This window comes from Thunnus thynnus, chromosome 15, assembly GCF_963924715.1.
Source record: "Thunnus thynnus chromosome 15, fThuThy2.1, whole genome shotgun sequence".
In the NCBI taxonomy this organism is placed as follows: Eukaryota; Metazoa; Chordata; class Actinopteri; order Scombriformes; family Scombridae; genus Thunnus; species Thunnus thynnus.
The window spans coordinates 3,479,365-3,502,942 of record NC_089531.1 but is presented as its reverse complement, the minus strand read 5'-3'; the positions used below and the strand labels follow the sequence as shown (position 1 = coordinate 3,502,942).

At 41.0% G+C, this 23,578-nt stretch overlaps 1 protein-coding gene across 6 annotated transcripts in view; it reads right to left on the bottom strand.

Moving 5' to 3' along the window:
* The window catches only part of LOC137198211 (collagen alpha-1(XIV) chain-like), a 222,721-nt gene that overhangs the window by 2,573 nt on the left and 196,570 nt on the right, over positions 1-23,578 (bottom strand). For 2 of the 6 annotated variants that reach the window (XM_067611887.1, XM_067611892.1), the window contains 10 exons: positions 20,398-20,493; positions 19,970-20,023; positions 19,042-19,095; positions 18,175-18,228; positions 15,628-15,699; positions 13,417-13,452; positions 11,900-11,966; positions 10,760-10,948; positions 10,553-10,630; positions 9,218-9,373 (listed from right to left, as the gene is read on the bottom strand). In XM_067611887.1, coding sequence (XP_067467988.1) covers positions 9,218-9,373; positions 10,553-10,630; positions 10,760-10,948; positions 11,900-11,966; positions 13,417-13,452; positions 15,628-15,699; positions 18,175-18,228; positions 19,042-19,095; positions 19,970-20,023; positions 20,398-20,493 — 856 coding nt within the window. Of the gene's footprint in view, positions 1-817; positions 1,509-1,635; positions 1,690-9,217; positions 9,374-10,552; positions 10,631-10,759; positions 10,949-11,899; positions 11,967-13,416; positions 13,453-15,627; positions 15,700-18,174; positions 18,229-19,041; positions 19,096-19,969; positions 20,024-20,397; positions 20,494-23,578 lie in introns of those variants that run through there. The other 4 variants (XM_067611890.1, XM_067611891.1, XM_067611888.1 and 1 more) reach the window with 4 other exon arrangements.

The following is a 23,578-nucleotide window of genomic DNA, read 5'->3' as shown; positions in this document are numbered from 1 at the left end:
AGAGGGGGGCGGGACAGGGAGGAAGAAGGGACACAGAGGGACAAGAGTTACCAAAGGTTACCAAGAGTTGCCAAGGGTTACTGAGTCAGGGTTACCAAGGTTACAGAATGACAACACTGAAAGCGCAGTTAGAAGGAAGTTTAGGACAAACCGCTTCAAATAAAAGTTAGAATAAGCAACAATGTTTGAGTTTAATGTGAGAAACTTTGTGCAAATGTCTCAATTATTAGATTTGTTACCTATTAAGTCACATTCAAACCGTCAATTTAACTAATTAAGTGTCTTTCAGTGGTATCTTTCAAATGATGGTAAAAACAACATGAAAAATCTCTATTTAAAAGTTGTGCTGATGAGTTTTTAGGTATTTCTGTATATCAGAGCAGTTATAAAGGAGTTTGTATTAAGTCAGTGAAGCTTGTGGTTAAAGAAAGCGGCACCAGATGATCCTGATCTAGAGGGAAAAGCCAGGAGAGGATTAACGTGTCAGTGCGGCTTTATGATACAGTTTACTGACTGTTCAACCAATAAAAGTCTTCTTATTGTCAAGAAATCCCATGAAAAGAGTCAAACCAACAATGAACTGATCGACAAACAAACACTGTCTGACACATCTTCTTCCTCTGTGCCGTTATTGTCCAAAAAAACTATTAAAAACACGTCAATGAGCACCGGGTGACAACACACACACCGTCCTGCTGCCAGAAATACTCACTAGAGCACCGAATGTTGATTCATCCGCCGCTGAAAATAGTCCCAAACAAATGCACTATTTCCTCTTGTTTTATTAAGGTGTGTTAAAAACTACAGTGGCCAGATGTTTTGGGAAATGAAACTATTTATTTGTGAGTTACTCTTAAAGATTTATGTCTTCAGTAGGAACCAGCGGGCCACAGACAGCTTAGAGACACATTGTTAGTTTTGGTCTTTTCATGGGATTTCTTGTCAATAAGAATAATATAGGATTTTATCACCTTTATCCTTTAAGGTGGTGGTTTACATTAAAACAATGAAGACCTGAAAACATTTAGTGTGAATAAGATTGATTGTGTTCTTTCTCAAATGAAATAATTGAGGATCATTATTTGAACTCTAGCGGACAGACAGACAGCATGTTGTAGTAATTCACCTTAGAAAGAACCTGAGAAGACTTTAATGTCTGTTTTTCTGTACATTTTATTTAAAGAACACTTTTTAATATCCTAAAAGATGCCTCACAAAAAAAGATCTTATTTAACTAAAAACACTAAAAGGTAGCAAAAGACATTTATAACTTTTTGTGACTTTATAACTCTGTTTTTTTATCTGTTTTTAGGATAATTCTGTATATTACATTATGTTCATGTGCAGTGAGAGAGAGCCGGGGCTGATCAGCTGATGCAGCGACACCACTTCCATCACCTACAGGATTTTGCAGTGTTTGCAGCGGCTAAAGCTACTTATTCCCTGCTGTCGACACTCTGAGTGTTTGTGAACAACGTAGGCTCAGTAGTCGTTGGTATACTGTCCTGCTGGGGGGAGAGGAAAAGTTGTAAAACAAGGCGATGACACAAACAGACAGACAGACAGACAGACAGAGAAAAAGAGACACAAACACAAAGGAAGAGGAATGAATACAAACATGCAGACGTTACTCACATCATCACACAGCAGGCTGCGAGCTGCACAGCGCCGCTTAGGCTGCTGTTTGACCTTTAACCTCAACAGACATCAAGGATTAATAACATCATGCATTTTTAACTTTTAAAGATGACTCACGCAGGGTTTTCTTTATATATATATATATATATATCACAATTAATCCAATTACTTCCAGTGTGTTTGTATGTGGTGAGAATGAAAACAGTTGACTGGATGCTTGTGATGAGTGCTGCGGCGCTAACTGTGAAGCTGTTAACGTGTAATTTCCCATGTGTGTGTTTTTTCTTTAGAAAGACTGTGAAAACAATCTGAGCTGTTTGGACTCTGGAGGGCAAATTAACACATAACAGAAACAAAAAGCTGTCTGCAGCGCTGAGTCATCATCTGCAGCAGCAATTTGTTGCATCTACTAGTGATATATATATATATATATGTGTGTAAGAGAAAACCTTCTGTGAAGCATCTTTCTAGCGACTGATTAAACCCACAATCACAATACTGAGTGACTTCACATCATAATCTCAGTGGAAACATGTTAAGATGCAGAATTCAGTCTGTGATTGGCTGCATGCAGTTTCAACCAGCTACTGCAGGAAGGAACACGAGTAGAACAACAGGAAGCTTAAAAGGTTTGTTTCACCCAAATTATGACCAAAACATTTTTATACACCACAGGATGGTTTTCAGAAGCATGTTGCTGGTTCTGGTTCTATGTGTTGAGGTTTTGAAATAATTTGAGATCATTTATGATGGAATTTAGCTTTTTTTTTTTTAATTTGTTGTACTAAAAACAACAAAAATGACATTTAAGGACAAAGTTAAGTAAAAATACGTCCAGATTTTTATCCTGTTCTTGTGTTAATTGAACTTGATATAAAGTCAAATAAAAATAAAGTTAATTTAAGTATCTATATGTCAAAATCTCTGTTTTTCTTCCTGTAAAACATAATATTTGATGATTCATCCTGCAGTCAGGGGCGTATAAATATATTTCTGGGGGGACCCGTCAGTCGTGTCCATCATATAAAACCAGACTTGACTTCACTTAATGACGCCAAAAACATTAAGCATGAAGGTTTGTTAAATCTGCCCTCGTTCTTCGCCTCTTGTCTAGTAAAAACAGAAAGTGAGGAAGGTGGAGGTGAGAAAAGCTCTTTAGCTCCACTTCTATCATTTCTTGAACTAATAACCTGCCCACATATTCAGTTTCATCTAGCAATACGTCACATTACAGAAGCTGAAGACTCTCTGATGTATCACTTAACAACTCAACAGTAACTTCTCTTTTCAGGAACAATTTCCTTGAAAGTTTATATCAGTAACAGGTTTTTTAGTTGTTGTCATGATTTGGGTGAAGTGTCCCTTTAAAGCGCTGACAGGCAGAGTTCTTTAGATCTGATGCTTTATTCATGACAGCTTGTTGTTGGGATGTTTACTGTTCATGTTTCCAGCAGAAACAAACCTACTAGTTGATCACATGATATTTGAAATTGTACAACATTTCAAAATCACAGTGTACAAGTGTAAGGTTGAGGTCGTCATGCGTATTAGAGAAACAGTCTGAACACATCCAGTCTACTGATACTGAAGCAGAATTCTGCATCTTAAAGCGTGATTGTGTTTAAAGGTTTTTAATGTGAGTGTTGGATTGATGACATGCAGCTTGTTTAACTCAGTGGCAGCTTTTCAACATGAAAAGGAACCAAATGAATTAAATGTTTCACTCGATGACCTTCACTCCAAAAGACACAGTCACTGAAAAGCTTTCATGCTCAGTTCTACAGTTTACAACGTCCACATATTTAAAGAGGCTGATGGGTTTCAGGGAACATTTTTCTACTATCATAATTACAGATTTGAGACTTTTTAAAGGTTAAAGTTAAATGTTTGTTTCTTTCTTATTTGAAGGTTCTCTGTATCTCTTCTTACAACGTCCACACTCTGTGGCTGTAATTATAAAACAAGCACAGTGAAGGATGGTGTAGTCCACTAGTATCACTGCTGCCAACTTAGCCGCTTTTAAGACTCTTTTAGCGACGCTTTTTTAAAAAATTGGCGAGCAACAAACCTGGTGACTTTCTGGGCAGATCTTTAAAGATGTGTCTGGTTATTCTCTATAATTTTCTTACTGTCATTAAATCTCATGTTCGGATCCAAACCAACAATGAAGTGATCTACTAACAAGTATTGTGTGTGTATCAAAGCCTGATATATCTGATTCCTCCGTTGTTGTCCAGAAACTATAAAAACATGTCAGTGAGTCGCACCGCTGCACTGGATGACATGTTCCTTCATCATGAGGGCAATGGTTACGGCTCCAAAGACTAATATCAGCCATCACGTGTTTTTAGTCTCTGGAGAGTAGTTCTGTGTAAGGCAGGCGCTACTGAGCATGTGCAGGAACGTGTTTCTTCTTCACTAGCTTGTTGTGCTACATATCACAAACTCTTAACTTTGTACTACATGAAGTTTATAGACTTATAAACAAAGTTCGGGAACCAAAGACCACGCCTTGTACGCAACTCATTTCCGCACCACAGGGTATTTAAACACACCATATCCGCTCCTCTTCCCTTCGTCTCAGCTTGCAAGTGACCCGTGACAGGGTCGCATCGCAAACGCTTACCCCTCGCCCGCGTTCCTTGGACCACGTTCCCCAGCAATACCATCCACGACTCGATCCTGCAGTACCAACAAGATACCTCCTTCACCACCACATCCACGCAGAGGCCGTTTACACCGCTGCTCCTCGGAAGAAAAGCTACTCCCTCAGACGCCACACTGCTGATCAGCTGGGACCCGTACACACCCACGCTTCAGCCGATTCCGACCCGGCTCGTTTTCCTTCAAGCAACATCTTCAACCGGACGCTCACTCACCTACAGAGTGCTCCCAAACAGACGGACACACCGTTCCAGCGAAACAATAGCGTTGCCAAACTTTTCCAACTCTACGGAAACTTTTCCTCACCTTTCCGGCCGGCAGTTCAAATCGTCCCGCTCTTCCGGGTTCACCGCCTAACGCTAACCCGACGCACGCCGCACACCGATGACGTCACCACGCTGACGCTGCCCGCTACAACGGAGCCCCGACTCTCCAGCTCCGGCCAGGGCACACTCCACTTTCTTTTCTTCCCTCCTTTTTTTTATTTTTATATTCCGAATTAACCCTTCATCCCATTTTCCTGCTTATTTATTAAGTGCTCGCGTAACTCCATGGTTCATACTAACTCACTTTTCTGTTTTCATGTTTCTTCGTTAACGCTTCTACTTCTCTTCAGGAACTCTCACCCTCTTCTCTCCAAACAACGGGCCATCGATCATCCCCAGCGTATCATGCACACATTCTACCCGACTCAGACACCACCTCCTCGTCTCAAAAACCGTGCTTTTCCCGCTCCACACAGCCTCCAGCTCATCACCGATGTATCCAGCTGCTCACCTCCGGGTTCCCTGCCCAACGTCTCTGATACGGGGCACACCCACGGCACCACACTGCCCACTACAGCGGAGCAGCGGACGGCTCCCACATTTGCCGAGGGCCAGGTCGAGCGACCTCATGCCCACAGCCATACATGCATCCCCTCATCCTTCATCCCTCGACCCTTCATCCTTCAACCCCCATCACTATCATCTCTCTCTCCTTTCCCTTCCTTTCCTCCCTTTCTCTCTCTTCTTTTCCTCCCTTTCTCTCTCGACCAGTATGCTAAATATTTCCTTCTTCCCCCATCCCTTCATCCCTCGACCCTCATCCCCTCATCCCGCATCCCACGACCTCGACCCTCACCCCCTCATCCTCACACCCCCAACCCTCTCCCTTCCCCCCTCCATCCCGTCCCCCTCCCCTCATCCCTCTAAGTCTATCCTTCCTCCTTTTCCACACCTGCTCTTCCACCACTCACCCAATAAACATCCCTCACCCCCCCCCCCCCGCCCCCCCATTCCTCATGTGTGGTAAGTATTCCCTTCATCCCTTCATCCCGCGACCCTCATCCCTTCATCCCGCATCCCACGAACTCGACCCTTACCCCCTCATCCTCACATCCCCGACCCTCTCCCTTCCCCCCTCCATCCCGTCCCCCTCCCCTCATCCCTCTAACTCTATCCTTCCTCCTTTTCCACCCTACTTTTACCCTCACCCTTTCATTTTTCATCCTTACCTCCTTCACCCCCCCCTCCCCTCCCCCCTCGTTTTTGTTTGTTCTTGTTTGTTTGTTTGTTTGTTTGTTGTTGTTTTTTCTAACCCAACCGGTCAAAGCAGATGGCCGCCCACCTAGAGCCAGGTTCTGCTTGAGGTTTCTTCCCGTTAAAGGGGAGTTTTTCCTCACCGCCGTCGCCAAGTGCTTGCTCACGGGGGGAATTGTTGGGTCCCCGTTAATTAAAGAGAATGGTCTAGACCTGCTTTACGCTAAAGTGCCACGTGACGACCTCGTTGTCATTCGGCGCTATATTATAGAATAGAATTGAGTTCCCCACTCTTCATCCCTCCAACCCTCACCCCTTCATCCCCCGTGCCTCCCTCCAGACTTTCTATCTTTTCCTCCTATATCACTTCGGCCTCCATCCTCCCATATTATCCATAAAACAGCACCTTTTCGTTCTTCGCTTTCTAGCCACAGCCGACACGGCTCACTCAAATCCATCCATTTTCTTTTCATCCATTCTACCTTCATCTGAATCTCAAGGCACCATGGAGGGGCGCCCTCACTCTTTCATTGCCGTCAACCGACTATATAAAATGCTTCAACACAACGAATCATCTCCAATACAACCATTCATCATCAATTCAGTGCTCCAGTCAGCCTCTATTCCCCCACCACTAGTTCATGACATCAGCGGGCCACGGAGCTTCCTTCTTCCGACCCACTCCATTCGGTTAACTCCAAAGAGCCATCCAGACCATCAGTTTTCCCGTAAACGGTTATCCCACAGTTCGCACTCAGCCCCCACACCCAACCATCTCCCCCTTTTTCCCCCCTTCTTCGACTCCCTTCATGCAGCAGGCTTCATAGGTCCTGACAGTCTCAAGCCCCATCACAGGCTACTGAAGTCTTGACAGCTAAAGCTCATCGCAGGCCACACACTTCTCTTCTCGCTTCCGACGGCCATCGTACCCATCCAGGTGCATCATGCCTGTTGATACCCACGTACAGTATCCTTCCTTCAGTGGTGCCCATGTTAGGTGCAGTGGCCCTCAGAACCCCACCAAGCACGGTCCATGACACCACTATATCATAAAGCACTAATCGCCATTAACTCCAAAGAACCATCTCAACCGCCAGACCATCCATTTCCATCCATTTCGTACGTGATTGTCCCACAGTTTCCACCAAGTCCCGACACTCGACCCTTCCGGAGACAACCACAGTGCCCATTCTCGCAACATACAGCTGCGCTGACCCAGTGTCTCTCTCTGTTTCCGGGGTTACAGCAGTTTAGGTGGTTCACCTCCAGTCGGCCACCTCAACTGCCCCCTCCCCCACCCTGCTCGATGAACCACGTCAAGTCATCATTGAAGCCCTTCTTTGGGGGAAAAAGAGGTCTTAGTCATCCTCGTTCCCACGCTATATTGTTGCTGACCATTATAAACAAAAAAGGAGAAAAGTAAGAAGAAACAGAAAAAGAAAAGAGAAAAGCCCCTCACGTCGGACCTTCTGGTCCGATGCATTCACACACTCCGCACAGGCTACTTGTCTCCTCACATAGACAAAACCCTAGAGTCCATGTTTTTACTATCCTTTTTTGGCTTCCTACGCTGCTCAGAAATCACAGCTCCTTCCTACTCCTTTGATCCAGCACTACACGCCACATTGTCCGACATCTCTTTCCACTCTTCAGATACACTCATCTACTACCTCAAACACAGCAAGACCAACCAGTCGGGCCAACCTCAACCCATCTACCTTTTCCGCCTAGATTCGTACACAAGTCCTTACGAACCCATCCACGAGTACATCAACACAAGACTAGCCAACCGAGCTTCCTCTCAAGACCCTCTGTTCATCACGGAAACGGGAAGGGTAGCAACACGTTTTTGGTTCCATCACCACATGCGCTCAGTACTCGCCAGATCCGGAATACCCCCAGACCAGTTCTCAGGACACTCATTCCGCATCGGAGCCGCTTCCACCGCCTCTAGACAAGGCATTCCCGACAATATCATCAAAATCCTCGGCCGTTGGTCATCCCCCGCCTATCATACCTACATCCATCACGACCTGGATAACATTAAGCAATCCCATTCTCGCCTCTCCGGTTGAAGTCTCTTTGGGGGCCTCGTACAGATGCCGGATCATCGAGACAGCACCCCCACCCTGAGTCTCAACCCCCTGTTCCCACTTACCTCCCCGACGTCGACGCCTCTCCTCCTTTCATCTATCACTCTCCTATCCACTCCCTCCTTCCCCTCTTTCCCGCCTGCTCTTCTTTCTCCCCATCCCTCGACCCTCATCCCATTCGACCCCTACCCCCTCATCCCGCATCCCACGACCTCGACCCTCACCCCCGCATCCTCACACCCCCGACCCTCTCCCTTCCCCCATCCATCCTTCCCTCTCCAACCATCCCTCTAACTATCCTTCCTCCTTTTCACCCTGCCTTCCATCACACTCCCAATAAACCATTAAATCCATATTCTAGAAGGAGTGGTCTTGGTTAGTGAAATTATAAATTTCTCAAAGAACTTCAGTACAAAGTAAAACACTGTGAACAGAACCGTGTTCCTGCACATGCTCAGTGGCGTCTGTCTTACACAGAACTACTCTCCAGAGACTAAAAACAGATGATGGCTGATATAAGTCTTTGGAGCCGTAACCATTGCCCTCATGATGAAGGAACATGTCACCCAGTGCAGCGGTGCGACTCACTGACATGTTTTTATAGTTTCTGGACAACAACGGAGGAATCAGATATATCAGGCTTTGATACACACACAATACTTGTTAGTAGATCACTTCATTGTTGGTTTGGATCCAAACATGAGAGTGATCCTTTAACTTGTCTCCTTGTAGGGAGTCACTGATATCTCTCAGTGAATGAGAGACATGAATGAGCTGGGAATGTGCATACCCAACGACCAATCACTGATCTCCATTGTTGGTCCGGGAAACTCCTCTTTTGTTTTAATTTGACTATAAATACACAGAGTGAGTTAATTCCAGTGGTTCCAGTGGATCATCTGTACAACTGTCAGCATTTAATAGTTTTTGGATATTAGAGGTAGACTCAGATGTCTATTGATGAAACTCAACGGCATAAAAACAATAATAGTTAATGGCTTAGCTAGTTAGAATCAGTTTAGTTTAGTTAGACATCATTGTCTTTACTTTCATCTTTTAAGATCTTGTCTATATGTGGTTATGTTATGACATCATGGACTTTTCAAGCAGGTTTTAGCTACTTGTCACTGAGCAGTATAGTTGATGATAAGATTAATTCACTTGTATAAAAACGATACATTATTAACAAGGAAAGAACATTAGTCAAAAACATGAAAAACAAATATATTAAATCATTTTGATCAAACTAGTTTGTCGGCTGTTCTAACTGATGTTTATCTGTATTTAAGGGACCCTACGTACCTCCAACATTGTAGCCCATACAGGAGTTCTGGTCGCAGTAGCCTGGAGGTCCCGCAGGTCCGACTGGTCCAGGGACCCCTGGCCGACCAGAGGCTCCAGGATTTCCAGGTCGCCCTGATGGACCCTGACTGCCAGGTCTGCCCTGCCCATTGGCTCCTGAGAGGAAAAGGAGGCAAAACAAAGGTTTTAATGAACACTTTATGTAAGTGAGATACTCATGCAACGGACAAAAATACAAATGTCAGTTAAAAGAAAATGATGATGTATTTATTGTGTTAAATGTTTTGCATGTTCTTCATCACTTTATTATTATCATTTGACCTGAGTGTGTGTTTACTGCACTTTACACACTTTAACGTCTCATTTTTAAATGTATTTTTTTTCTTTTCTTTTTCTTTTTTATGTATTTTAATGTTTTTCTTTTCTTATTTTTTAATGTTTTTCTTATGAGTTACAACTACTGTATGAAAAATGCTCTTCTTCATTTATATGCTTATGGCAGATTCACTATATGTGTCACTCAGGCTGCCGTCTACTGTTTTTTGCAGGAGAAGTTAAGCTATTCAGAAATGGCATCATTTTACATGTGAGTAGCAGTAAACATGCTCCAGGACACTTCTTATGGGAGAGAAAAGACAACATAAATGTAAGATTTGTAATTTTTTTGTCTTGAGAAGATTGTCGGGGTTCCAGGGATATAATTGATTTGATGACTCTGATTGTTTTTCCTGGTTGTAATTGTTCTGTATCAGCCAGCAGGACATCGATACGTATCACAATATAAGTTGTTTTTGGGAAGGAAAACAACAAATCTTTTTTAAAAGACTGTTACTGGAGGTAAAGTCAGAAATTTGATGATTTATGAAACAATCTCAAGTTATAGGAGCGTCTTTTTCTCAGTAAAGTGGATTTACTGATGCTGATTTTGAGCTCATCACAGAGAGACTGCAGTCTTTATAAAGTGTGAGTTCTGCTGATTTTTACAGTGTGTTTTTGTTTCTGTTTGTTCTGCTTTGACAGAGTTTTGATTTTGAGATTAAGAGATACAAATATCGACCCTCCGTCTGGACTAAAACTGCATTTTTCTCCCCTGAAAATGAAGCTTTTCCAAAATGGCCTCCAGAGTGTAAATGTGAAAATGCTGGCTTGGTGTTGTAATGTGTTCGGGGAAAACAGAGCTTTATTATTACATTGCTGACAAAACAGTATCTTATCTGCTTTAGTGGTTTAATGTGGACGGAGTTAAAACTCCAGCTGTGTGACGATGTTTCTCAAAAACAGTGTTTTAGAATTAAGCTTCATGTAGACGAAGTCTGAGAGCTTCAGTGTGGTTACCGGGAGCTCCTGGAGGTCCTCTGGGGCCTTGGACTCCCACACCTTGAGATCCCTTCTCACCCTTCTCTCCTGGTTGACCTGGACACACACACACACACACACACAGTTAAACTGAAGGTCTTCCAGCGTCCAGTAACACCTCGTTAATAATCTTCACTCTACTCTCCTCCTGTTTATCTCCTCTGTTGGTCTTGTTGACAGTCTCACCTCTTTCTCCTGGTTGCCCGTTCTGTCCGTTCTGTCCTGGGAAGCCAGGTCTTCCTGGGGGCCCTTGTTCTCCCTGAGGCCCTGGGGATCCATTTCGGCCGGGCTCTCCGGGGGGTCCCGGCACGGTGCGGATGGACACTGGCGGGCTGGGTACGTGGTTGAGGATGGAGTTGTAGCGAGCCATGTGACCTGGAAATTTCAACAGCAGAGATTAACAAACTAAACAAGCTCAACTGATTTTACACAACAAAGTTTGTTTCCAGGTGTTCAAGGTGTAAAAAGTAATATAAAGTATTTAGTAATTTATATGATAAATTGCCTCAAGTGATGTCATTTGAGTCAGCGTTGGTTAAAGACTACAAGTTTGAAAAGTAAAACAATCTAGAGGTGTGTAGTCAGAAAGAAGTGAGGTTACTGGACCTCTGTAGCTCCTCCAGGCTACGTTAGCCACTGCTAGCATCACTCACCAGAGTCTCCACTTGAACTGTCGGTGGTTGAATTGCATTGTGGGTAATGTAGGGACCATATTTTGACATGAAGAAGAATGTGTGGAATAAAAAAGACGACGTCTCTGGTTCTGCTGCATCACTTTTAAGTCTGACAATGTTATAGAAGAGTGATGCTAAATTCCTGGAGAAGCTTTTTAAAAAGAACCTTAATGGAGGTCACGAGGAGAACTGAACGTACATGAACTGCAGCTAAATTTAAATCATCACTTCATTAAAGAGAACTTGACTGTGGAGTAGAAGCTCAGTAAACACGTCTGACTGCAGCTTCAGTCAGAACGAATGATCTGCTGAAGCAGATTTGTCTTCAAACACCCGAATAGCCTGAACAAACAGGCGGCATGTGTTCCTGTTGCTCTGGATAATCCACAGAACACACTATCAACAGCTTTTATTACTGAACAAATAGTGTGAATTAAAACTGTTGGCAGAGAGTTCTGTGGATCATCTGGAGTAACAAAGAGATATTTCTGCAGAAATCTCAAAAAAGCCAAATAAAACCAAGATGATCTGGTAAGAAGAGAATATATATTCTTTTGATAAATCTTGAAACTAAACCTTTTCTAACCTTAATCCTAAAACTAAGTCTTAAGACTGGATGAAATGTCAGGTCATGGGATTGTTGTGTACTCACTCTGAATCAGCTGCTCACAGACCTGCCTGGCGATGGCCTGAACTGAAGCTGTCGACTGGAGGTCACCCTGAAAACACACAGAAGCAAAAGTGCTATTTATAATTTTTATATGAACGGTGGTTCAGATGATGACAAGTACAATGACTGAGGTGTCCTGATATAAAGGTCTGAACAGATTATAAACACATTTTGAAAGAAATTGATGATGATGAAATGTGTTTGTGTGCGCTGGTTCTTTTTAAAAACTTTCAAACAGGAAGTATAAAGGTTTATTAAATCATTCTTTGCATCTGTTGTGTTTGATTTCTCAGCTGTTGCCACAGTTGCTGCATCAATGTCGGACATTTTTCCAGCTGTAATAGTTCCTTCATGCTGATGATGTTGTGAACACAGTGTCCAACAACACCACACACTAAAGCAGTTTATTCTCCATGCTCTTATTTCTATGTGTTCTTTGTTTTGTATTTTTGTCTGTGTGAAAGCAAAATGTAGTTGAGCTGTTATTACTGAAGCCAACTGTTGCTCTGAGTGTTTCCCTTAAAGAAAAAAAATAAAAGAAGCAGCCATTCGCCTGCAGCTGCTGTCAGCTGAGCATTTATTGAAACTCTACAGTAATTTAACTTAACTTAATTATGGTGGGAAAACCCTTTAACTTGTCATTTGAGAGCTTAAACACACTAAATCACTCTCTCTGCTGTGAATCCTTCAATCCAAACAGCAGCGTCTTCTGAACGGCTCGAGGTCGACAGGCTGAGATGTTCACATGAAATAACCAACCATTGAGTCTGATGTTTTTTTTTAGATAAGAGAAGTTCTGAGAAATTTGCATAGAGCGGCTGAATGAAAGATCACTGTGGTCTGAATATAACATTATAATCTCTTGAGTTACATGTGAGGTGAGAGGTCGAGAGGTCTTAACTGTGGCACCATCTCAATCTGGAAATACCCAAATTCATCTGCCAGCAAGATGAAGCAGAGATAATAAACCTGATGCAAGATTTTGTTATCGTCATCGCAGGAGGAAACACCTTATCATGTTTTTCACTACAGCTCTACTTATTGCTGACATACAAATTCTTTTTTTAGTCTTTTATCTTTTGGTTCTTGGAAACTGTTCATAAAAACCTTTTATTATTTATTGTTATTGTTTATTTTTGTGATCAAACTTTTTTACTTGGTCTTATTTTTTACAGCACTTTGGGCTGCACATTTGCATGACAGCTATACAAATAAAGTTATTATTTATTATTTTATAAAACTGCAGGCTCATAATATAATAATATAATATAATAGGACACAATATATAACAACACAAACTACAGCGTCAACATGAACCGCAGCTTAAAAAATAACCAAAGAATCAACAAGTTAAACAAAAAAAAAAACAAGGAGTAAACAAGTTAACAAGGGGTCACAATATGCTGGTGAGTTAACATGCAGGAAGATTTATTTATTTATTTATTTATTTCCATATAAAGATTATTGGCTATTCCTGCCTGATGGAAAAAGACACTTACCCGTTCACCCTTGTCTCCCTTGTTTCCAGGAGGACCCTGCAGAACAGAAGAGTCGATCAGAGGAGCAAAAAAAGAATTAAACTCTGACAACCTGATCAGATGTGACAACGACGATGAAGACGATGAAGACATGCAGCAAAGGATCCTCTGGACAGGACTTCAACCTGATCATCTGTCACATGTAGCAAGAAGACTTTTCTTTAAAATCCGTCTAACGAGTTTATATTTTTTCTTTTCTGCTTTTTGATCATTTTAGGGCCTCAGGTTCATGTTGTTACCTCTGACTGAAGCACTCCTGACTGATAATTAATTAATTTATTACCTCAGGAGTTAATGTACTGAACTGAGCTGTAATCTGTAGTTTGGACATTCTCTTTGACATGTTTGATGATGATTTCTTTGAGAGGCTTTTATATATCTGTCAGGTTAAAAAATACATACAAACTCACAACTAATCTGAATAAATAACGGTGCTCCAGTTAACAGTCCTTTCCTTGGAACAATGAGCCACTAAAACCAACAACACTGGTGCTGTGATTGGTAAAAACACGCAGTAAACACATGTAGAGAACTGACTGAAGACTGGATCTGGACAAAGTTATCTGCCTGAAGCATCTTCAATCCAAGCTTGTCAATAAATTGACATGATGATAAACATTTCAGCTAAAACATCTGAGCCATTAAAAACCAATCTTTATCCAACCAGCGCCGTCACCAAAAACTACAACTACTGTATGTTTTCCTCCAGAAAATTCACAAAAAGACTTGCAGCTGACAATAGCGTTGTTAATTAGTGAAGGAGAGCTCTTTGCAGTCCACCCACGTATCTGTAATTACATGCTTGACAACATTTTATCACAGTGGTGCAAAAGTAATTTGTCAGCAGTTTGTATCACATCCCACAGAATCTCATCTTCTCTGCGACGTCGAGATGTGATTTGCTGTCTGTGAACGTTTCATTTATTCAGGAATAAACGCCAAAGCAGAGAGCGGTCACATATTGAGTTAAACTAAACACTTCATCAACACAAACAAAGAACGTCTCTCATTATCCCACAATTTGATCACGTTTTGCTTCAGGGTGCCATGATTCCATTCAAAAAGGTTCAGTAACATAACTATAAACATCCATCATGGAAATTAATATCGTTCAATATGATACGATGGAAATTCTTGCCTGCAGTGTGATGAAAAAACTCTCTGTAGTCTCTTACAGTAGCAGTCAGAAGTTTGGACTCATTTTCTCATATGTGAATATATTTATTAAGCTGAAGCTTAAACACAACACGCAGGATGTGAAGTAACAAAGTAAAAGCAGCTCAACATATAATGAGCTAGAAAAGAGCACGAGGTCAGGACTGACACCTGTAGCACACGTATGACGCACCAAACGGACAAAAGCAGCAGCCGAGGTAAAGTACCTGACATGTTGATGCTACTGATGTGTCGGATTTTACACAGAAAACCACAGATGTGGGTGTTTTGACACACTGTCGGCTAAAATGACAAGTGAAGCTGAACTTCTCTTCATAATGTGCTGCTTTCAGAGCTTTATTTATCATCCAAAACTGCTGTAAAGCAAAAAGTTTGCAGCTCTGGACAACACATCCCAGCCAGAGCTGAATTAGTACGGCCTTGTCTTATGACAGTGAGACATTTTAGAGTCTTATAACAATACTAAAGGTTACTTATTCTACAACAAAATAAGATGCTGAGTAAGTTTAGAGAATAAAAGCTTGAATCTTTAAAATGAGAATCTATTATTTTTCCAAACATGCATAAATAAAGTACATTTTTAATACTATTCATATTGTAAAAGAAGTGTTAATTGCAGAATATGTTGTTTAGAAGGGCTGGCTGCAGGAGTTCTTTCACAAACTGGGGACGACACACACTCTTCCCCAGAATCAGCTGTGTGTTAATCAGATAAACCCGGAGAGGAAGATGTTAATCCTGCCGACATGACACTCTGATCACCTCACTGGACTCTCTGTGTTCCTCTGACAGACTCTGTTAAGCCTGACTGACATGACTTCCTGCCTCTTCCTGGATATTTACACACAGCTTCCATGTTCTTTCAGCAGCTTTTGTCAGACGGGTGACAGGAAACAGATTAGACAACAGGTTGTCTTCTGTTACAGGGTTTAAACTCAAACTGGTAAGGTAAGAAGATAAACGAGAAGAAGCGGTCCTAGTGTGTGACAGACTCACCGGTGGTCCCAGTTCTCCCTGTTTTCCTGGAGGGCCCGTGTTTCCTGGGGCCCCTGGGGCTCCTGGAGTCCCCTGAGGAGACACAGACAGACGTGAGGAGGAACAAAACAGTGATGAATTAAATCATAAGACAAAAGTCAAAATGGACGTCATGCAAGAAGCACTTGTACGAGCGATTTAAGAAAATCAGTGGCGTTCATCAGTTTCCTCATACTCAGAGTATCTCTGCCTTTCTTCACAAGGGGAGAAACACTTTATAAATTACATATATTATAGGAAGCTATTTTCCTGCAGGCAAAAGGCCAGCGCTGGTCCAAACGTAATCTATATGCAATTTTTCTGAGGTGCAAGTCTACTATTTGACTATTTGGTCATTTCCAGGCAGTGAAGATGTGCACTTGCACCAGCAGGAGGAAACGCACAGCTGAGGCTGTGTTTACACTGATTAGGCGGCGCGGTGCAATTTTGGTGCTCATTTTGGCACAAAATTGCGTTTGCGATAAAACCTTCTCAGATCACCTCTTATCGCACACGGAGGGCAATTTATGTGGCTTCAGTTGGCAGAGACACACACACACACACACACACACACACACATACAGACATCTCCAAAATCACAAAACACCATTTCATTTGTGTTCTGTTGGATACCGTTTCCCACAACAACTTGTAGAATGTGGATCCTTTTCCATGTTTACTAAACAGCTGTAGACGTCCCACAGCAGCAGGAATGTGTTTCATCTACAGTCTCTGATTTGAAAGACGGACTGTGCGCTACTCTGATGACACGTCATTGTATTAATATTTTCTAATTGTTTTGGGTCCTCTACTACTGACATTCCTCAACTTATTATTTGTTATCTGCTGATTTCTGAAAACAGGATTTAAAGCTGTAGTGCAATTCTTGCTTTTACTCTTTGGGAACGAAATTCACCCACAAACGGAGTGGAACATGGAGCCTTATATGGACATTTTAGGGGCGTGGATTATGCAAATTATCCTCATCAACAGATGACATTCATCAGGCTGAAAGGAACGAGTAACGACAAGTTCAGGCAGTTCAGAGAGTTTGTTGAATCTGAACACTCATACAGGCAAACATCACAGAGAAAAGTAAGAGAGTTTTAGGATAAAAATATGAAAATGTTCTTGCATGAGGGCCAATGTCCGCTACAAGTACTCAAATAGCTCAAGATATAGCATTACGGTCAATATTTATCAGTTCAGTTACACATATCATTGACTTAATAGTGCATTGTTTACCACCAACCAAATACAGAAATATCAGGTATTTAAATTTGTTTTTCCAGGTATTGTACTTTCAGTCATTCGCCACAGAAGACTTCCAAACAGTCTAAAAATGAATTTGATTTCATAAATCTACTGAGACAGAACAGCTTCTGTTAGAATTGATAACGTGTCATCTTCTTCTGCACTCATCTCCTGTGGATGACCACAGGGTTCCACATTAGGCCCACTTTTAATTTTCCTTACATACACTTACTTTGGGGTCTATTTTTTCCCCCCCAGAAAATATAACATCTGCTACCACCTCTATGCAGATGACACTCAGCTGTACTCAGGTGAAAAAACCTGGTGATCCATGCTACTTTAACTCCCTGCTGCACTGCCTTAAGGAAGTAAAATTTATGGTATTTCCTATACACTTGTCTACTTCCATTCATTTCATACTTTAATTAAAAACAACAACAAAAAACAAAACAAAAACCTTCTGTCTAGCGCTCTTTCTCATTGTACCTTGTCAGCTATTTGAGAATTTGTCCCACAGCTCTATTTGAGTCACTGTCCTTTAATGTCTTGCCTTGATTGTAAGTTGCTTAAAAGCATCTGCCGAATGACACAATGTAGATGTGAAATCCTGGAAGACTAAAAGCTTCCTACGGCTGAATGAGAATAAAAACTGTGGTTATCATTTTCAGCCCAGCAGAGTCTTCTAACACACAAATTAACATTGTTGGGACTCTGTCTGGGTGTCATTGTTGATTCTAGTTTGAAATTTAATAAACAAATCAACTGTTGTTTTCTGCATAATTCCATCAATCAATATGTGCTTCTTTTGAGTGTCAAAAGTAAAAAATCTATGTTTATTGGTGGAAAAAGTTATTTGGTGTCAAGTGTTTGTCGTTTTCACTAAACAGCTGCTTTTGATACGATTCTCCAGTGGCTTGTTATCAGTGAAGAGGAGAGCCACACTGCAGTAACAGAATATAAAGTACAGTAGCTTTAATACAATTTACAGGATTTTGGTCAGACAGCATGCTGTAAAAGAAGAATAACTTGAAGCACCTGACATTACCACTACATTCAAACTCCAAATCTTCTCACAAATCCATAATTATCTCCTACAGTCACAGTTCCAATTAAGATCGACCTTCAAGCGTCCAGCATGAGAACCAGTAGCAAGATAGCGAAACTGTAACTCGGTCTGGTTCAGCTGCCACAAATCCTCATTTCTCTCCTGTGTCTTCCTCAAAAAAAATCACATAAACAACAGATAAACAATATCATAACTTCATAATCACTTACAATAATCCCTGTGGGGCCCTCTCTGCCTGGGGGTCCGTCTTTTCCTGGCAGTCCCTGTGGAGGAGAATAACATCAATACGTTGGAACATAAGGTCCTGACATGGAATTGTTATTGTTTTGGTCCAAATTATTCTCCTCGGTTTTAAAATTATTTTAGTAGTGACTTTGACCATTAGTAATATAGTAGTTATACAACATCCACCCCAACTACGACTACAGAATTAATGAATAAATACATATTTTTAGGAGCCCACCCCACATGGACTTAAAAGACACTACTAACACCACCTACAGATGCAAGAGAAAACAAAAGGATAGCAAGCCAATACATTATATCAGATATGAAATTAAAATTAAACATACATATCATACGTTGATGGCAAAAAGTGAGCTATGTGGGTTACAGAGTGCTTCACAAAGTGCAAATGCAAGCGCACGATGACAAAAGCATATGATACACACTTCACTCAAAGACAAAAGTGATTGAAAGAATAAAAACAACGACAAAGGGGAGCATCACTAAAGGAGAAAAGGTAATGTAGGTCTTAAGATGAGATTTAAAACACTCAACAGAGTTTGCTGAGCTGACCTTCGGGGGAGACTGCAGTGCAGTGGTAGACGAAGCAGTAATGACAGTGCTAGTAGTATTAGTGATAGTAATGGAAGTAGTATCAGCAGCATATGTATTATTAGAGGCAGTAGCAAGAGTAGTAACAGTAGTATTGGTGGTAGTAATAGTAGTAGCAGTAGTAGTAGGAATAGCATTAGTAGCAGTAGTATTAACAGTGATAGTAGTAGAGTATTAGCAGCAGTTTTAATAGTAGTATTAGTAGTAGTATTCCTATAAATTAGTATGCAGCGACTTACTCTGGATCCTGCAGGTCCCTCTCTGCCTGGTTCTCCAGCTCTACCAGGAATTCCCTGCAACATTGAGAAGAGAGCAGAGGTCACTGAAGGTCGTACTCACACTAAGTCTGAATCTTGACAAATTAGATGAGTATTTAAAAAAACTGACACATGTGACTGTTTCAGCATCAAAAACTGTTGCTAAAAGATTCAAATAAACCCTCACTGGGAGGTAATCTGTACATATTTCTTTTTTAGTCATGTGTTTTGTGTGTGATATGTATTTAAAGCGATAGCTTTTTATTTTCTTCATGTTATTTTGTGTTTTCATTTGTATTTTTCACCACTCCTATATATGCTGGTCTGCTGAAATGAAGAGTTAGAGATTTAACCTTGTTAGTATGCAGGCTACACCTCCTCTACTCCAGATTTGATTCCAGCTGAGGAGTTTACTGCATCGTCTTTCTCTCTCCTTGTTTCCTGTACTATCAACTCTACAATAAGGGGCAAAAAATGCCAAAAAATACAGTATAAAAAAACTTGACTCTTCTGTTATAAATGATGTTGTCATATTAATCCCAGTAATTTACAGTAGTGCAGTAATTACTCGTGGGAGGCTCTTCTCAAGCAACACACCTCTCTGAAATGGCACGTTGACCCCATGTTCTGTCACTAACAATGTTAATTAATTTATCTCCCTGTTCAAACCACTGAAAAATAAAGAAAAACACAACTCTACCAAGTATTTCACAGCTCAACATCAACACAAACAAAGTGAAAATTTGTATTATATCATTTTGCTGAATGAAAAATAACAAGAAGCCAGTTGTTAGATTCTGATTTTGACTTTAACGTCAACCTAAATGTTACCTAATGTCAACCAAACAATAGTTCTGACTCAAAATGTGACCAAACATTAGATTCATGTTGTGTTTGCAGTTTTTTTTACCTGCGTTCCTTGTTGTCCAGCTTCACCTTTCTGTCCTCTCTCACCTTGAGCACCCTGCAGATAACAAAACATACACATTTAGTGACTTATTTTAAAAACGTAGGCTTCAGTTCCTGTGTAATTTGTATGATACTGAATATTTGCAACATGCTGTAAAAATACAGTAGTTTCCATATGTTAGAAAAATACATCTAAATTCGAGAGAAATATGTTAAAGCAGATTTTGTATTTCATAATATATGATTCAAGAAAAATGACTGTGTAGACAAGCACATGATATACAGTATATTGTATATTTTAATATATTTACATACAATTTAACTTTCAAAATTCGCTAAAAATTTGAGGAACTTAAGTTTTGCTTAGAGTGAGAACACTAAAAGAATTATACAGATCTGGACTAAATGAGACTCGTATGTTTATCGTACTGGGGGCCCCATGATGGAGCGTCCACTGGGTCCCTGTGGTCCTTGGGGTCCCTGAGGTCCTGGTACACCTATATCACCAACTGGACCCGTTGGCCCCTGGAGAGAGAGAGAGAGACAGAGATGCATGTGGTAATCTCTCCTGAACACTGATGGTTTGTCAACCTCACAGCAGTTCAACAGATCAACATGTGAGATAAAAACAACCATGTGTTCGCTGATCCGTTACACTTCACCAGAGCGTACAAAAGTATATTCAACTGTTTCTCTCAGGATGGAATAAAAGAAAGACTGAAGCCCAGCAGATCACATCTAAAAACTCCTCCTAAGAAAGCTTGTCAGTATTTGCAGTGTGTTCACACAAGTGTTAAAGGAATACTGAAGAATGTGTAAAGTGTTGTGAGTGTGGTATTTGTCTGATAAAAGCGTACATCAGGACACAGAGCTGTTTATTTTACTCTTGTGGAGCAAGTTAAATCTCAGGTCTTAAAAAGCACGATGCAAGTCTTTCAGGTCTCTGAAAGCTGACTATTAACATGACGTAGCATACGAGACACAAAGTCCTATGTCTTGTTTATCATTCTATATTCTATTCTAGTATTTTACCAGGTCAAGGTCAAGTTCTCAGACACTTTCACAGCAGTCAAAGTCTTCATTTTTGTGATTTAAAGAGATTCTTTGTCTTCTCAGGTTGAAAGTTTAAAGCCCTTTTCTCCTCACACAACAGTGATGTCACGACGTACACTTGTACATCACTGCAGCAAGGTTAGAAGTTAAACCCCTGGAGGTCAGCAAAAACAAGATTTCAGATCCAGTAAATAGTTTAACACAGTCCTAGATTATTACTCATGGCAGCGCGGCCCACCATACTGGTGCTTTATGCTTTAGTGGTCAAATTTACAGTTAAGTGATGAAGTTATTATCTCAAAATGTTATTATCCCACATTTGCTTTTTGATAATTGCTCATTTTTGAGCTAAAGCAATGAGGTGCAGACCAGTGACAAGCATAAGCAAATACAAGTCCATCAAAACCTAATTGATAAACAGGTTACACAACTGTCCTCAAAAATACTATTAAAATGTTTTAGCCTATGTTGCCTCCATCAGGGTGGTTAATGAAGTTCACTTCCTGTTGATTAATGACAGGTTTTTTGTTAATTGGCCATGGTATAAGTGTCTGCAGTGTCATGATGTCAGAAAAGAAGAAGCCTCTGCCACCTCTGTGTGTGTGTGAGTGTTTAGTAGTCGTGTCAGTGTGTGACTGTTATCTGCGGGACATTCAAGGGGTCATTGGCTTTCACAGACATGCAGCAATGCGACTCAGCGATGTTGGATTCATGAGGCTGCAGAACGGCTCTCTGGGATCACAGATAGATTTATAAACGTCCTTACAGCACAGTGCCGGACCACAGCTCTGCCTGTGAGTCCAACCATAACCCACCAGGGACCCGGACAGCCCAAAGCCTGATAACGCTCCAGTGAGGAGGGGCGCTGGATGAATGAGAGCCTGAAGACTGTTTCTGATTAAAGCTAGAACACCACCAGTAAAATGACTTTTTTTACTTATCACAGCTGAGTTCAAGAGAAGGTCAGATCTTGCCAAGGTGACTGAAAAATTACCATCTACTATGTGTTGTACTGCGGGTTTAACATCTTGCTTTAAAAACATATCAAAACAGCTCAGAGGTGAAGAGCTGCACTGAATAACACAGCAGCACTTAATCCTGACCTTAAAAAAGCTCTACTGGTGATTCGGGGTTTGAGTCAGGCGAAAGCGGCATCTACCATGGCTTGAGGCTGAAGCAAATGCGGAGGTACAGGTTCAATATCACCACAGCAACGGCTGCTGGATGCTCCAACTGACTGACATTCAAAAAGCCTCAACTTCTCTCTAGAAATACTGAGTCAATCATTCTTTTCAACGGGTTATTCTGATCTTAATCTCTAACTTCAGACCCTCTAATAAGTGTGCTGGTGGTCATTTTGGAAATTATTGCTCCGTCAAAAAGATTTGAAGACTTATAGTAGCTTTGATGTCTGCCATGTGGGCGGTGATTGACAGCTGTGATTGACAGTTGGCTCATCTGCTGTTCTCAGACTATTGTTGCAATATTTCACTAAGTTTAATGTTACTTGATTACGATACCTGGCCTGTTTGCACAATTTAGCTAAAGTAGCTAACGTTAGTCCCAGTGTGCAGTGCTCTGAGTTCCCAGTAAGCTAGCGTTAGCTTGGGTCCGAGGTAGTGGGACGTGTTTCCAGAGCGTGAAAGGCAACATCCCGCACTCCTTAAAGACAAGACAAATCCTGCTGCCCAGTGGTGGAAGATGTACTCAAATCCTTTATTTAAGAAAAAGTATCAAGACCACAATGTAAAAATACTTAATTACAAGTAAAAGTCCTGCATTTAAAATCCTACTCAAGTAAAAGTATACATTAAAAGTATGACCAGCTAAATTTACTTAAACTACTAAAGTAAAAGTATTTGTTTTGCAGAAAATTGGCACATAAGCAGCATTTTCTTGTTGTAGCTGGTCGAGGTGGAGCTAGTTTGAACTGCTTTATGAGGGTCACAAGATAAATCTGAGGGGTCGTGAGATGCTACATGAATTTGGATTTTTTTTTTCTCTTCTTTAATCTTTGTGTTTTAGTGAAATATTGTAGAATTTTACCTCTTTTACAGTTAACTTAACAGTTGTGTGAGGGGAAATGTTGCTTTGGTGGAACATCTGAAACATGACAACAAGACAAAACTACACACATTTTTTATGAAGGGCCACAAGCCATAAAGTTTGTGAACCACTGGTTTCATCTTTAACCATGCAGTTTAATTTATAAACTCATCATTGTGTTATTTTATGCACTTTATGCTCTGAAATGGAAGTGAAATGGAAGTATCAAGTAATGTAAAATAAAAATACTAGTAAAACACAAGTACCTTAAAAGTGTACCTAAGCACAGTACTTGAGTGAATGTATTTAGTTATATTCCCACCACTGCTGCTGCTTCTCTTTGAATGATGAATAAAAAAATGATACATATCTTTACAGAGGAAGGAAATTGTGTGTTCTCTACTGAGACATGATGGGGGGGGGGGGGGGGGGGGGTGGGGTGGTTTATATGATCAGCTCTTTGATGTCACAAGCATCTAATGTGTGTATGTGCTCCATGTTGCACTCTTAA